Below are 17928 nucleotides of genomic sequence, written 5' to 3'. Positions count from 1 at the left end.
ATGATACTGGTACAATTTCACATATAATGTTGATTTTCCTTCGTTTTGAATACCACGCGGAAAAGATACCAATATAATTTATGATTATTTTCAACTCCATTTAATTTTGAGTGTTGGGTTCCTGAATGTCTATCAGTGTAGGAGTAAGTTCGTAATCTTCCACATGGTATTATTTGGCAAAGTTGCATAAACAGCAAAGTTTATCAGATTAAAAGTCGGAAGTCACGCAATGGTGGCTATTAATTATCAATGACCAATGTTCGGAATCATTTAACTGACTCAACATACACCTACACTTTGTCCCATTGATGAACTTTCATAAAAATCAATTAAAACGAAATAGATTTTAAATTTTTATTGCCTTTTTGACTTTTTCAAAAATACACATGACATGTTCACTTAATTGATAATTACACATGTATACAATAACAGTAATAGCACCTTATAGCTCTCACTATTCACTCTATATATCCAGTATTTATTTTACCATATACAATATAATACATTTATCATTATATACAAACAGCACTCTATCATAAAATGTAACCAAGACCGTAAACATGCATAGTTTTCATCGCCATAAAAACAGGGTTGTTTGTTCGCTCACCTCCTTTTCAAACAAAGTGGGGTGGGTGGGTGGGTGGAGTATAACAGAAACGATAAGAAGAAACGTGATCAATCAGACGTGTTATTCTTTGCTTTATTTTTTCACCCGAGTTTGCGCATTTTATTCATGCTCGAAGGGATAACTGACCCGTACCCGATTTCATATTTTCTAATTAATTTATCATTGTATTTCTATATATAAATATATAATATGTATTCTGAAATTGTTTTCTGAATTATGGGAATGTTGCGACAGTGTAATAACTAGACAATCGCATAATTTGCCTTAGATGTATATAGTTATAAAGGTATTTGATAGAATTGGGATAGTGCATTATTTTCAAAGTAAATTTAAATGAAGAATTTGACAGAAAGAAAGTTTATGTTTCACCCCTCAATATTCTACTGTCACCAACAGACTCCCACTAAAATGTAGGGAGGTTTATAGAAAAAAAAAGTCAATTGGCATAAGCCTGGTAATCTTTGATCTGCTTCTCATTTTGAATTACAGATTTAGTTAAATAATTTAAATTCAGAAATCACATAAATTATAGGTTATCTAAAAAGTTTCACCTTTTCTAACAAGGTATTGCCAGCAATGGGCAGTAATAAAGACTGTATTGACCGTTATCAAGTGATTTACTGGGTATCTGACGAGTACAAGAAATTAATAAATAGGTGTTCATTGAAAACTTGTGAAAGGATCCAAGATTTGTGTATACTGTTTTTGCCAACATCTACCTGTAGATTTCGCTGATCTATTTACTTTCAACACCTGTTCAAACGATTCTTGTCAAATTCACTCATACATTTAATTTGTTTCCTTTTAATCACTGCTAACCATAGATTATTACACTGCACTGTATCTCGATATCCTTACATTAAACTTAAGCAACTAGTAAATTCTTGTTGCATTTTGGAAGTTTTAAAATAAAGTAGGATAGACCGCTTCTGGTTCTGTTGGGCATCAATAGATTTTAGGTTTCACCAGGCATTGGGGTTATAAAACACATATCTTAATGGTACCATTGATTTTGATAAGTGTATATACTGAATTATAGGAATTTCGAGACAATCGCGAAACAAGTACACTTTCTGTGTACATCTTAGTATAACAGAACCACTGCAGCAATTCTCAATTGCCATATGTATTTGAAACTTGCGTACAAAAGAGCAGTTTTTCAGTTTATTTTAAGGTACAACTTTTGTGAACCAAACACTCAAATCATTCGGAAACTCGTATTCTTTCTCATTTTCGCAGATCTCTCATTCATTTTCAAATGTTCAATACCCCAACTCATATCAATCACAAATCTTTCATTCGTAACTCTAACAAACTCCACGTCTCCTTGTCCGTTATAATGCATTTCTTAAAACATACATACATATCAGCAATATTCTCTCACCCTACGTGAATCTAACAAACTTGGCATCTAATTGCCCTTATTAAACCATGCATTTCATAAAACATATAAAACATGAAGCTCTTAATATTGTAATATCACATATTAAATTGGTTCAAATATTTTACATAGGTGGCGGCGTCAGTGGACTCCATGCATTGTTCCGTAAAGAGTCTCTCATTGGTGAGGAAAAAGACAGTTCACAAGAATCGAATGGTGACAGAGGTGACTGCGAGGTTAAAGAGTTTGGTACACTACAAGATGACACAGTTACATTAGGAACACTTGGTGCTACTCCTAGTGATGGATACGACGGGTTTGATCGAATGTATGGTACAGAACAGCTCTGGTTGGTTGGAATGTTACCCATGTGACCACTCATCCACATCCCGTATTGTGACTGGGGTGAGGTGTTAGAGGACAGGACGTTGTGAGAAGATGTTGCCATATGTGGCCAGCTATCCATGTTTAACATAGGTATATTTGGACTGACATCTCTAGAAAAGGCTGAAAAAGAAGAAAAAAGTTACTAAAAGTTGTGTATGGGATCATCTTTCCATGTGTATATAGTTCTCAAAAAGTAATAAATCCTTTTGCATTATTCATCCCCTCCTTGTTTTCGATTACAATTTCGAAGTTTTTAACTATCTTCAGGTCAGTGAAGCTTTTAAAGGGGCGGTAAATGAGAAAAGTCTGCTAATGTTGTTTTGTCAGAAAATGTCTGTCTTTCGCACTGCTGCATATCCAGTACTGTTACCACACTTTCTTTTCGAGTCAACATTTGATAAATTGGTTCAACTTGCATAAAATATTAATGGATTAAATGGTGTGTATCATTTCTGGGATCTCGATGTGTATATTTTAAGATTTCTTTTTTTAATTTGTGGTAAGCATAATGAAAATTGGCATATTGAGTTTGTAAAAAATCTCTAAGACTCGTCTTTATCCTTCGAAGTTCTGGCAAATGAACATACGCGTTGTATTACAGAGGTCTCTCAGTGTATCAAGTAATAAAAATAATGAATTATTTACATTTAGAGTTACAAATTTGATTAGAAAACATAACAATGGAAAATAAAGTTTTGTTGTAATGAAAAGTAAAAGGTTAGATAAACATGATAAATTAACGGACTATAATGTTTTATGTTGAACATTTTAATTAATTGAGAGACAAGCATTATGTTTCCTGGTTTGTCAGAACAATTTATATGCAAATATCCGGGTATTCTTTCATATTGATAGGAATTTACATATTTATGATACCCAACTGTAATATTTGGATATAATTAATTGTTATCTTTCAAATCTTGATGTGTTTTCCTATTTAGTAAAAAATATGTGTTTTTATTTATGAATTTTATAATATTTGCATAAATTGATAATTGTTTTCATTCTTCACAGTGCAATTATTATTTTTTTCGTGGAATCAATTAATTTTTGATTTTAATATAACAAAAATGGTCCTTTTTGGAGAATAATGATACCTCTCTGCTGAAGACCGTCGAACCAAAATTTTCCGAGACATTTTCTCACATAACTGTGTTTATACTAACTAAATACCTTTATTATCCGAGTGTTTAAAATCGGATTTTAGAGGCGAAAGAATCGTTTAACTCAAGCAAATAAGGATTGAAATAATTTCCATAGACCGTGAAATGATTTAAAACTAAACAATTTATTTCTTAATAAGAAATTGTAATAAAAATCCCCAAACATATCTTAAAATATTTAACAAAGGTAGAACTAAAGTTGTAATAGTTTTTGTCTAGGCTAATTGACAAATTAATGGCGAATTAAAAATTGTTATCAAAGATACCGTCCCACACAAAACCTGTTTTGTAGTATTTTGAAAATCTTGAGGGACGACTTAATACAAATAAACTTCCACAATAGAGGGGACGAAATAACACTTAGGTGAAAACTAGAAAAGTATTTCAAAACACATAAAAATAATAAGACTTTAGATCCCATAGACATATTTAATATGAATCTTTTCATGTCTCATTTATTGGAATCTCATATACGCCAAGAAAGCAATAAAATCTATTGTTATGGCGTGTTAATTGTTTTAAATTTACCGCACGCTTAAGTCCGTTGGGGACATCTCTATTTACTACATGTTTGGTCGTTTGTTTTGCATGTTTAAATACTTTATAAGTACTAAAATGGTCAACGCGATAAGATCTAAAGTGACCAGATCAGACAGTGATACATGTCTTCATTACAAGAGGTTCCAAGCGATATGATCTACAGTGACCAGTCGAAACAAGGATTCATCTCCTTATTAGGCAATTAGCGTTAAAATAGTATTAAGTAGGCGACATAAGATGTGACTTTATTACGTTCATGACTTTAATGTCTGACAGGAGTGCTAATAAGGTTGTCATTTCTGACTACATATATTTAATGTTAAAATTAAAAAAATAAATTCATGGGAACAAAACTTCAGCGATTAAAAAAATTGTATCAAGAAGTGTTATTAATAAATAGATTTTGATTCCATTCTCTCCTCATTTCGGGGTCTCGGTGACCGAGTGGCATAAGTTGTTTATTTGCTATTAAAAATACAGAAATCGAAACCTTTTTATTGTATATATACATAATCCAGATTTTGGATTTTAAATCAATAAAAGCTTTGACTTTGACTTTATTACATATATTTATTATTCTGTATTTATTCTGATAGTATTGCCTTTTTATTCTGATATCATTCTCGCTCTTTACTGATACCATTCTTTCTTTTTTTCTTACTATTAATTCTATTTATAGCTATATCATATTAATTCTTTTTATAACTATATCACTATAAAAAAAAAAAAGATGTGGTATGATTGCCAATGAGACAAAAGACACAGAAATTAACAACTGTAGGTCACCGTGGTACAGCCTTTAACAATGAGCAAAGCCCATACCTCTAAGTCAGATTAAAAACACCCCGAAATTATTTTTCCTCATAACATTGTCTATTTATTCTGATATTCGCTCTCTCTTAATTGTGATATCATTATTACCTTCAATCTGATTCCGAAGTCTTTTTTCAACTTGACGAAAAAAGTGTTTGGTTAATTTAAAACAAAGAACTTTCCTATATAATCCAAATATTAAATAAAATACATACCATGAGGTGGAGATCGTCTTTGGTAAGGATGGTATGTTCGTGTATTCCTTAGACTCAGTCTGTCACAGTGGGTATTGGACAAGTTTAGGGCATTAGTGAATTGATGAGCGGGCGGTGGAACCAAGCCATGTCCTCCTGGTGGTAAATACCAAGCTCCTGCTACTGAAAAATAAAAACAATGTTAAAAATGGAACTTTTTAAAGTCTTAAATACATCTTCAAATTTTTGAGATTTTAGAATTTTTCACTATTTCAAATGATAAAATCTTGAAATTATTGCTATAAAGAAACAAAAGCAAAATCAAAACTGGGTGTCTTCGTAGACGTCCGCGTTTAAAAGAACTGCAGCTCTATTCACAAAAATTCTAACGTTTAAAAATGATCACAAGTAAAACTGAATGTTCTGAACTTGTGAGTATTTTCAATCATAATATTAAGGGAAAATAGTCGCCTAATGTGTATATATGTTCCGGACCATATGAGTATTTGGACCATACGCGTATGGTCATGACCATATGGGTATATACTCATATGGTCCGACCATACGCGTATGGTCGGTCCATACGCGTATGGTCGGGGTAATTAACACTCTGTTACAGTTTACTTTTAATACTTCTAAACTCTTCATATGGTATGACCGTTCATTCAAAAGACGCTATCATATAGGTAATTGTATCGTTATATTATAATAAAAAGATAAGCTAAATAAAAATAAGAAGTTTCACATTGTTAATTTTACTTAATTGTCAAATTTAAAGTAAACACATTTTATACCGATGGTCATTACCGATGGTCATAACCGATTTGTTATTACGAGTAAATGGCAATATGTCGACTAAAAAATTAAATTCCAAAAATTTCTTAATGAACTGTTACATAAGAAGTCACTGGAAAGTAGCATACTATTAGTTTATTTAAGTTGTGTTGTGAAGATGGTGTATTGCAGTCAACCATTTTACGATATTTGAGATCTAGAGCTTCTTAAAAACACTGTAGACATCAGAATTGCCAAAGACCTCGGTATCACTGTACGCAGCTGCAAAAAAGGCTTGTTTTTCACTCGCAAATGTGAAAAAGTGAATGTCATCCAAGCCTACATGCACTAATGTAACTAGCGATGAAAACTAACTATGGCATCAATATTAAATTTTTACGTAGTTTTTTTTATTATAAAATTAAAAAATTGTCATGTTTTAAACCATCACTGTTTTTTTTAGATAAAGTTCTTGTATTATTGAAACGTTTATAATGTAATTTGGAAAAATAAATATACCTATATGGTCCAAATACTCATATGGTCCGGCCCGTTAATAACCAAACGAGTATTATACTCATATGGTCCGACCATACGCGTACGGTCGGACCATACGCGTATGGTCGGACCATATGAGTATACGCATATGGTCATGACCATACGCGTATGGTCCAAATACTCATATGGTCCGGAACATATACATATTGGCACTCATACCACATCTTCTTATATCTATATACTAGTAAGTATGTCTGTATTTAAATTAACCTGACGATTCCAAGTCTCAAAGGTGAAGTTATGACAAAGGAATGGCATAGCTTAGCTTTCCCTTTTGTACTTTAAAGTGATAATTACTTTTTCATCAAAGCAACGTAAGTGACCTGATGAAAGGTTAAATGACTCTTTTATTAAGCAATTGAGGAGGGTGTATCATCAGATCAAGCGATATGAAAATCATCCCATTTTGTATTGAAGACGCCAAATTAAATATTTTTGCAGCAAATTAGGGATATCAATATCAAAACTGTATATCATACAAAATCATATTTTGTTACGATCATGAGTCGGAGAGTAGAATAAAATTAAGATGTGTCGATATCGACGTAGGCGGTCGCCATTGTGAATGTAGGAGAAATGAGGTGATGACAGAATTTAACGGTTATAAAGTAATTGAATATCAACCACCCGTAAAAAACTGTGGAAGGATGGTCTCATTCAGATATAGTATACAGATATATTTATAATCATGTTGCTTTTTCTGATAAAATCTGAATTGTAATTGGACATTACACGGGCGTTGACTCTACAAATATGAAATAGAGAAAATTGCGTATTTACTTAATAAATTTTGCAGGTGTCAATTTAACTTGTTTAATCAAAGTTTATTTTATTGTAATTAGTACAAAAATAGATCGACATTTTGGTTTGACGTTTATTTGCTTCGGAGGATGATTTCTTTACAAACTATCTAATGAGATACGATTTTTTATAATGAATTATAAACGTAATTTATCCTGGCTTTTTCAAGGTAAACTTTTTTCATCAAAAAATTGTTATCAATAGAAGTATGGGAATAAGGTAATGCAATAAAACGCCTTTCTTGTTTATAATGTACTTATTTGTAGTTAATATTCAATTTTATTGGAATGTGGCTTGTTATATTTATCATTTTAATATTGGTTAATGGAATCATAGAGCGAGTATTACTCGGATCTACCAGACCTTCTATATATTTTTTTTAACAATCATTAGTTTCAAGAATATGATTTTGTCATGAATGCAATACTTGTGTTAGAAAACTTTTTTCTTTTTTGTATATTTAATATATCTTTGTATCTTCATTTTATCCATCAAATGTAAATGTGCATACAAGTACTTCTTTATCTTTTTTAATCTCAACTTTATTAATTACCAAGATTATCTTGTAAATCGTAAAACTTTATTTGTAAATTAATTTTAAAATGTTGCCAGGAGGAGAAGCGAGTGTAGTTTCGGAAACTATAATTTTGTTTGTATTTACATTATCGCCGTCTTGTTATTTTGTAGTAAATTTTAACAATACTCAATAAAGGTAGATACTATCTTTTGGGTATATCTACCGTGAAACAAACAAAACGAAGTGTTTCCATCATAATGGGAAGCGACGGCGAATGATCACAAAATAGAATATGTATTTATTAAAAACAAGCAAAAGATGATTTTAAATATTTAATATAAATTTGCTTAATTGTTTATTTTGTCACATATCAGTGTTTATCTGTTTGTTATAAATAGTAGTGTCAAACATTGATCGAATGTTTATCTAGAAGTCGGTACCTTTGAAGGTGAATAGTACCTAAGTGGTATTAAGGGTACTCGAACTACTTCATGGTGACATTACGGAGGACATCGTCAAGGAGAAGTATTGCAGCTCCTGATTTTAACCAGTAAAGTATGTTCAACCATGGAAGTAATATTTAAATATTACTTTCATGGTACAACATAAAACAACCTATACACCATATGTCTGAGGACATATTTATGCCATTAAGACTTGACGAGAGAGGGTCATGATTGGTAACATATAAAGTTATGGGATGCATCAAGTGTATTTTCATCTTTCCTTTCTCAAAATCATGTCAATTGTTTTCTTGATTTGAAATTTAAAAAAAACATCAATACCCAATTATTTTTTAGCATTCCACAATACTTTAACATATCTGCCGCTTTTATCGCACAAGCAAAACTGAATGAAAATATATCGGAGTATCATTGTATACGTGTAGCTATTGTATGAAAAGTTAACGTATCTTAATTCGTAGCAAGACAAGAATGCAATGTTTTGGTATTGATGTTTTGTCTCATAATCCATTGAATTCTGTCATTTTATTTACCATTAATAATTTATTGATAATTATCTGGTTACTTATCACATGTCTTTCACAATTACGTGACAAATTCGACCAAGTTCAGATTGATTGAACGAAAACTATCACTTTAATATCCAATACTTCATTTTAAATCTTTTTAACTCAATTGATAAGTCTGTGAAAAATTATTCTTAAGACAACTTTTACTGATTATGCCTTTGAAATGTCAAGCAACGTGTATGAATGGAAATTGTAAAAGGCCTGGAAATAAAAACAATCACTAAGATTTCTCCTAGGAATACTAGTGAACACCTGTGTAAAACTTTGTGGAATTTTTATTTGATGACCTAAACTTGACGTTGGCATTTTACTTGTTTTTTTAAATATGGAATAACATAAATAATATATTTAAGAAAAAGATGGAAAGGGCAGCAGAATTACTAATTTGTCAAATTTGTCATTTTACATAGGCTCATTTAACGTCTATCATTTCCGTTGAAATACAATGCTACACATGTTTGATAAATTAATACAAAAAATGTCCAATGTGTAGTCATATTGTGTTCCTTGGTATGGGTTATATACACGCATATGTGCTCACATCAATCCGAGATCTAACTAAGCATAATCATGCTGTTATGATATTGATACTTGCTGCAACTGAAAATGGTGAAAGTAAGTGACAAAAGTGAACCTCAAATTGATAAAACCTCTGAATTTCAATTAAACTTACAGTGAGACAGAGATCTTTGACCATCTATAACATCGTCTACAAAATCTTTCTGATCGGGTCTGAAATACAAAAAAAAAAGCAACGTAAGAAAAATGCACAAGTTAACAGGTCCGACAGTACTACATTGAATATTAAAAAAAAAAAATATATTCAATAAATAATTAAAAACAAAGAATCGTCATTCTTTTTTGTCTAACCAAGTTAGAAGTTATAGAGCTCATATATTTGGCAATGAAATTCAACCGTATAAAAAATACTTTTGCATGTTCGTATGAAATAATAAATCACTTCAATATTTACTGATACGTTGACACAAGTTATCAATTCAAACACTACATAAAGACTTTATACCAATCCAGTGCACCGTTTGTACAACTTTTCAAATAAACCACACTAGAAACACTCCTACCACTTTAAAATATACCACTGTTGTTTGAAACAATATAAAAATTATCCAATTTCGAGAGAACCATATCAAATTCAAGTTGGAAAACATTAATTTATTTTCATTTCCTTTCTTTGAAGTCTTTAACTCAAATATATAACATCTCTTACTCCTGTCTGGAACAACGGACAGTGTTTGTCATTGAGAGACAATAAGAATAATCTGGGCGCCTTCTTACCTTTCTTTAGCGTCCAGAAAAGCTTTGGCAAACGGGTTATGCTTAATTTTGAGTGCTGTGATCTGCAAAGAGAGAAAAATATTACAAATTGTAAATATTTAAACATTTAAAAATCTATTTATTTTTCACGTACGGATTTATTGCACATGATTTTAAACTATTTGATTCATATTTCAATGGTATACAATCAATTAATACGGTGTCATTTTCATAAGTCGTAACAATATAACTGTGTTTCAACGGAAATAAATGCATACAGAGTTTTCAAGGAAAAACCATCAAAATCAAGAAAAATGACTGTAGCTTTTGAATTAATTGTATTTTACAAATATGCCAATTTTTCTTTGAATTTATTTGTATTTTTCCGAAACATAATTATATTATCAATATTATTATATCACGGTATTTCTTTTTAGCATGTTTTTATTCCCATGACTTTTGACAAACCACAGAAATTACGTGTTAAATCGAAGCGGTTCATTAATTGAAATTGTCTGTGAAATATATCTGTAGGCCTTAAACGGAAAGGACAGGCGTTAATTTTGGAACATGATTTACAGGCGGTCAAATTATAGAAATCCTTACGTAGACCAAAAAGAACCATTACGAAGGACTTTCCCACGAAAACTAACTGTATCTGAATCGGACGTTTGATTATTAACACTGTACAAATATAATCAGAATTCATTAAAGTTTTTTGTGAGACATGGTCGGGGCAATATCGACTTTCACAAAGATGTGACAAAAACTAAAGAACTGTGCAAATCTTAAATTCTTTATCTTAAATGTTTGTGTTGAAAGATATAACCAATTACCTAATATAATGCTTCACAAAATTAAATTACTATCAAATTGCATATTAAATGACTATTTGATTTCTTCAAACTTTCATAAGTAGGTACAAATCTTTTCTTTGAAGAGTTCGTGTCAATTTGATGATTAGATTGGAACGCAATTTTATAAATTTTGACTTGTTTGAGAAATAATTGGAAAAAATCAGAAATTAAGAGCTTTTTGTCCACACAGATAGTCAGCAATACAAACAGACATTGCATGTATAAGTTCAAATACTGATTTAGAAGATATGTCAGATTTGTTTTACTAAAAAATTAAGTGAATTAAAAAAGTAGCTATACCGAAAGGACAATTTTACTTGAAATCCTTTTCAACACATTCAGAGAAGTATGGAATATTCAATGGCGTTATTTGTAAACTTGATAAAAAGTAGTCCCATACTGAGGGTGCAATAGAGAATATTTATTGGAAAATGAGACAACGCTTTGACCAAAAGAAAAAACAGACGAATATGGATCCCCAAAAACAACGTCAAAGCACTGCGTCACTTTATATACATAGAAAACTGATGTTTGATTGAGAAACAGGATTCACCATATCCCCAACTCTCAAACGGGCAAAAGTGGTACCCCGAAATAAAATAATCACAAACTGCAATCTCAAAATTGAAAAAAATCTCTTTGTCATGGTATTGTATTTTTCTTTATAATTATGAATGAAGAAAACGAAAATAAGAATACATGTTCGAAGATGGAATAGTGGCGATCTTTTTAAAAAGGTTATCCGAATAACAATAAACTGTTCTTCCATTATAGACGAATAACAGGCCATTAACTGTCCAAGGAAAAACATATAATTTTTTATTTAGATCGGTAGTAACGACTTTGGACCGTATCAGCAAACAGCAGTCAATTTTTTTAATATTATATTTCTGACTCAGTAAAAATGCAATAAATTTTAAAAGCAGTTGCAGTATATACAAATATTTTAGCAAAATAGAGATATAATAAAACTCACCTCTTCATTTTGGTAGGCAGTGACGGCGATAAACTGTGTCTCCGGGAAGTTAAAACTACTGATCTTCTTTTTCTGATTGTTTGTAACTTTAACTATGTGAAGTCTTGGTTCGTACTTGTGTAAGGAATTCAACATTATCTGTTAATGTAAATAAATGATTTGCATATTTTATATTAATTTGATTATTGCATTATGTCGCTTCAGCTCAAAATAGCTGTATCTCAATGAAAATATTCTATTATAGTGGGTGGAAAATTTCATACAAATTTGAAGATGATCTGATGAAAACAGAAAGCTTATCAAGGCGAAAGTGTTATAATGTCAATGTATATGTGTTCCCCTTACAGAACTCTGGAAAATGTTATAAACAATGCTATAATATCTGTTTCTTTTGGTAAAAATATCATTTAACCTTTATGGAGTGGTGTAGATTTGGACTGAAAAGTGTGGGATAGGGTCTAAAAGTGACTAGGAAAAAAAATATCATTCACGACGGCTCATACGACAGCCCAGAGTTCTCGAAATCTTCTTTTGCCTGGTGGTTGAAGAAACTATGCAGTTCCTAACTATCATTTCTATTGCAAATCACCAAAACTGTGTTGGTCCTTCCAAAAAGGTGGTGGTCAAATCCCTAGGACCAACACGGTCAAATCCCTAGGACCACCACTTATCGAGAACTCTGCGACAGCGTCCCTTATTCCATACTGAAATATTTCTCCCATATACTAGAATATGTTTTGCCCATTTGGAATTATTTTTTGTAATGCTAACTTGAAGCTTTGAATTTTAATCTCAAGTTCAATTTGATAAAGTAACTGATCTTCAACGAAAATTACATTTTTCTTCCTTCAGATTTTATTTTGATAACCGGCGAAATTACTTTAAGAAGCATGCACTGTAAAGATTGCAATTTTAATACTAATATGGGATTAAATGATGATATCAGTGATTTGTATATAGTTCATAATAACCTTCTGAGATACATTATTATGATAAATCTTCTTAATATAAAGATTCAATGGACCACAAAACTTAATAATTTCCTGGGCGTAAAAAAGTTAAATATAAACAACCGTGAAAAGAGATTCGTGGCAACGCTTGATTTAATTTTTAATGTCACGTTTAAACTGTGTCTGAATCTTCCTCGGCAGATCCATTTTGATAAATTTTGAATTTTCAAAATGGTCAATAACTCAAAATGGTCTAATTCCCAGATTTTACTGAGGTACAGAAATATGGTCAGCACTAAACTTTTTCTTTCCGACATTTAAAAAGTCATGTGTCCGTTTGGTTGTGCGACCGATGCTTAAATACCGACATCCACGTTCAGTCATCTTACAGAAATTTTAGTGTAAAACAAATTTTGTTTTCAGGTCCCTCTATTGATTTTGTAAATGTTTTTTTATTACAAAAGGAGCTATGGGACATACGCCAGTGTCTGAGACAGTTAACCAGCAACAAAAAAAAAACAAAACAAACGACATATTCTTGCAAACAAGTCCAACAACGTATGTGTATATTTGTAGATGTATATGTATTGGATGATTAACAGATTTGTATTGCAATTTAAGATTGAAACAAATAATTGGAGATGTGACAGAACATGTAAATACGCTGGTCAGACTGAAGAAACAAAAAAACAAATAACAGCAAAAAAGGAAAAAGAAAGAAGCAGCGGATAGTCGTTTACGCAATAAAATCGGACATGTTCAGATCTACTTGTTTCATTATCCAAAGTTTACAATGGTGGAGAAATCTATCTTGTTTTTATTCTCTGAAGTTTTCATTCCCCTATTTAACGTAGAATTTTTATTGTGAAATCGAGAAAAAAATTGTCAAGAAATTAAATATAAACATCAAAAACAATTAAAGACATCAAAAGGGAATCTTACACACAGCTATAAAGTGTTTATATTATTATCTGGTTTTGGAGATGTTAAATATCCTCTTCAGAAACAATAAAAATTTAATGGGGGATATTTAACTTTGAATCAAATTTGAATTTTATATCATTTACTCACTGGAGGTAGAACTATATTCAATTTTAAAAGTAGAAAACAAACTTATAAAAAAGAATCGAACTAAAAAAAAAATTAATGTGCCAAAACCACATAACGATTCCTTGTTATGGGGATGTTGATAAGAAAATAATATATATATATATATTGCATTTGTCCAATAAATTGTTTTTGAAACGCAATTGTATTATTAATCTGTTACCCTAAAAAGAATTTAAATCACATTTTTACAATGGAGAGTATTTGCGATATCACAAGTTTTTAGTTGGAGCTAGAACTTCGTAAAAAGTTAAACATGAGCTTAGAATAATATCTTGTAAAGGAAAAAGTAAGGTCCCACTAGTTATCCTTCTGGAATTTTATCGTAGAATTGCTGCGATCTCATTGACGTTATATCACCATTTCCTTTTATCTATACTTTTGAAACCATAAATAGTTCGTTTCTTTTTTTGTTCTTTTTACAGTTTAATTTAGATACATTATAGATATCCCCAATGAGATGTAGCTACATAAAGAACAAACATAAAAAAATGGACAAAAAGCGTGAATTCCTATAAATAATGGGTACTCTAAAGAATTTGCGATTTATGATATGATAAATTCGAGAAAGAGAAGTCTTCAGTATACCCGGTGATCCGACTAGCTTAACCACATATTCTTGGCTTTATACTATTTGCCAATGATGTTACCCTATGCGGAAAACCATTATATATATATATGTTATAGCTTATTAAAATGTAATCTTTTTACATTATATTTTCAACTGTCCGACATAATGATTGTGATATTAAACCAATATAGGTTAATATGCTAATGGAAGATTATTAATATTTTATATCCTCAATAATTGCACTTATATATTTGAAAATAGTCGCAAAAATATGCAGAAGTCATTTCAAGACTTTCATTTAAATATTAGTTTAACACAAAAAAAAGTATCTTCTTACCTGTCCGCCTCCATTTAATTTGTTTGTCAGTTTCACTTTGCTGAAAGAAACTGGTTCCTTCATCCAGTGGGCTCCAAAGTTAGGGGAATCAGGGTGTATATAGACACAGTTAGGGGCAGCAGGTTCTGCCTTACCCCCGGCTACCCAGTCTCCATTGATGTACTTCCATCTGTGAGTATCTACTTGTGCAAAGTCCAGTAAGACTGTGTACATGGCATTAGGGTCTAGTCCAGAAATATTAACTTTGAACACGGGGAACATTCGCCTGCAAATAAATGTATGCATGTGTCAAAAAGAAGCTTTGGATAATTATACAGCACTTATATAAAATCTTAAGCATATATATATATGAAAATTTATGTATTTATGCCAAGAAAAATAAGGAATTCGACATATTGTATCTATCAAATTTTTAGAAACTTCTTATTAGTAATAAATGTACACCTTATTATCTTACTGTATCGCCTTATAGTAGGTCATCATGTGAATTGTATTTTGATACTTGTACAAAATATCTGTTAATCTTTCACTAAATTGTTGTTTTATTTGTGTACTCTATCAGGAGCTCATTTCTATTAAACTGCATTTTTCAGATAATGTTGTATTTCTAAAATATTCTTAGTAGGATAATGATAAGCTTTGTAACTAAATAAACTACAATAGTTCAGACCAGTGGGTTCAGGTTGGGAGAAAATATTTACATTATTGTATCAGATATAGAACTGAAAATTAAAATTACTTAAGTCTTTCATAGAGTAAATCGCGACCTGTTGATTTTTTAAATTAATGTCGTTGTTTTTTTACATTAATACATATAATGGCAATTTATTTATCTTGCACGATGGTCTTCAACTTGGGAACTTAGGGTTTAACTCAAACCGCAAGCATGCAGGTTCATGGATACTTTGAATGCATGCAACTATCTTTATCTAAATTTATTCCAATTATATATGCCTTTCAAATTTTCTTAAATGAGAGTATTGGTTCTTTACCAATGGGCTATTCTCTGTTTAGATACTTTTAAAATAAATATTAATTATACACCAAATGACAGTAAATTTAATTGAGTATATATAATTTATTCAGGGGAACTGGCCTGAAAACCTTGCAAAAAAATCAAGTCAGCGTAATCTGTCTGAATAAGTTAGTATAAGTGTTGACAAGAAAATTGTTGTGTATCAGATGAAATTTTGACAAGTCTTACTAAAGAAACTTGACACATACGTGTAGGAAGCCTAACACGTTCTCGACGATCCTTTAACACCATAAGAGGTTATTTACTTTTCCAAAATATTTACTAAAACGATCATTAAATATTGCATGGAATAATTTTTAAAAATAATCATAAATAATTTTATTTACACAAAAATATTAGAAGCGAAACAAAGCACATTTAGACGTAAATGATTTATACACTCATATGAAATTAAATTTTTATTTTCTTCATTCATTTACAGAAATTAATGGCAGTATAAATAAAATAAATCGACCAATAAATATTCATTTGTGAATAGAAGAAATACGTTATGCAACGTCAAATTTAACTTTTAGAAAAGTTTTGGATTGTTTAGGACACCATAAATATAAAAACATTGGGGGAAATGAATAGGACGAGTAAAGTGCACGCTGTTCCCTACCTGAATTATTATATTTATATTCCTAACTGTCGAACACGTGCGAAATAAAATTTATTATTTCAATTTAAATAATATTCTGTAAATTTTGATTTGAATCAACAAAATTTAATGACGATATATATTTATGATAAAGATACGAAGATGTTTGTCAAACAGTTGGATTTTTCTGCTTAGTATTTGAAAAATAATCTTATTTTCTAAATCTGGGAATATTATACTAGTTTGTTTAATAGTCCCAGTCAAAATTTACAGATAATCAAAAGTTAACAAAATCTCCATTCTATGACTGTGTTATGTTTTTATTTATTAAGCATATACTTGTAAGAAAACTAAGTTTCCTATAAGCATGAAACATAGTAGCATAACAAATTAACAATGACGGTATATTCAGTATCATAAAAGTGTAAATAAACTTCAAATATTTACCTTCCATTTTTTGTCACTATCATTTCGTTTGTATATTCTTTGAATTTGCTCCATAGTTCCTTCTCTTCAAGTTTAACATTTAACTGTCTTTCAGTTGGGTCTCCTTTCTCACTCCCGATGGTCATTTCACTATCCACGGCATTTAAAAGATGGGTCAAGTTAACCTGGTTGGATTTCATTTCAGCGGAATTGTCTAAATCCAAAATCTTATTTTCGAGTTTCGGCTCAACTTTAAATTCACACATAGGCATCGAATCTAGCGTTGGATAGATATTTGTCAATTTTATCGAAGTCCGTTTCTATTCAACGTGTTAGTAAATGTTTCACTCGGAAATGTAAAGTGTTTCGAAGAATGAATTACACATGTTTACGAACTAACACTTAAGGTATATATTTATCATTTGGTCTTTTGATCTTGCCGATTTCCACCACGGGTTTAAACCAATCACAATCAACGGTTTCCTACAAGGGGCGTGGCTGAAGTTAAACGATTGGTTGTTGTCAAATGCTTTTTTATTTCTCATAATTAAATTTTCAAAGAAATATCATTAGTTAATTGATATTTAATTATCTATTTTAACTAAGAAACAACAATTATTATATTGCTGATAAAATAAATAATAGATCTTAAAAAATCATAAACAAATGTACGTATCTTCTTTCATTGTTTATTTTTCAATTTTATTTTATATTTTAATTCAAATGATATTGGTGACAGCGGTTTTGATATATACCTGCGTTTGTTGTCATATGGATATTAAACATAAGTAGCCCCGCATATATTTTCATGCAAGGACATACCTACAACTTTATATTTATTTATTTTAATGGTAGGAAAATTCATTTATATGAACGGTTTTATTTATCCGCCATAAAATGTTCCATTCATTCTTTATTTTAAAAAAAAGTTTTCATAAAAGGGCTTCGTTTATCCTAAAGTAGCTTCTTCATCGAGAAGATATATTGATTCAAATATAATATCAATATATAAAAACAGATAATA

The 17928-nt window shown here is 30.6% G+C and overlaps 1 protein-coding gene across 2 annotated transcripts; it reads right to left on the bottom strand.

Annotated features, from left to right (window-relative positions):
* Window positions 1-340: 340 nt before the first annotated feature.
* On the bottom strand, window positions 341-17289 carry LOC139490893 (T-box transcription factor T homolog 1-like). 2 transcript variants are annotated; one of them, XM_071278026.1, is made up of 7 exons: window positions 16926-17289; window positions 14863-15127; window positions 11898-12035; window positions 10086-10147; window positions 9463-9521; window positions 5128-5289; window positions 341-2516 (listed from the first exon to the last, which is right to left on the bottom strand). In XM_071278026.1, the coding sequence occupies exons 1-7, from the start codon at window positions 17174-17176 to the stop codon at window positions 2134-2136; spliced, it is 1320 nt and encodes a 439-aa protein (XP_071134127.1). In that variant the 5' UTR covers window positions 17177-17289; the 3' UTR covers window positions 341-2133. The 2 variants fall into 2 exon arrangements, with proteins under 2 accessions (XP_071134127.1, XP_071134128.1); XM_071278027.1 differs by having other exon boundaries at window positions 5128-5286.
* Window positions 17290-17928: the final 639 nt, after the last annotated feature.

This window comes from Mytilus edulis, chromosome 10 (genome assembly GCF_963676685.1).
Source record: "Mytilus edulis chromosome 10, xbMytEdul2.2, whole genome shotgun sequence".
NCBI classification, from domain to species: domain Eukaryota; kingdom Metazoa; phylum Mollusca; class Bivalvia; order Mytilida; family Mytilidae; genus Mytilus; species Mytilus edulis.
The sequence above is the reverse complement of the archived record's forward strand: the minus strand, read 5'-3'. Positions and strand labels throughout refer to the sequence as shown.

Coding starts and splice junctions, on each gene's coding strand:
- LOC139490893 (XM_071278026.1), bottom strand. CDS start 17,176: ATGCCTATGTGTGAATTTAAAGTTGAGCCGAAACTCGAAAATAAGATT. Junction 5,290..9,462: donor TCAAAGATCTCTGTCTCACT/GTAAGTTTAATT, acceptor TTTATTTTTCAG/TAGCAGGAGCTTGGTATTTA. Junction 2,517..5,127: donor AAGACGATCTCCACCTCATG/GTATGTATTTTA, acceptor CTTCTTTTTCAG/CCTTTTCTAGAGATGTCAGT.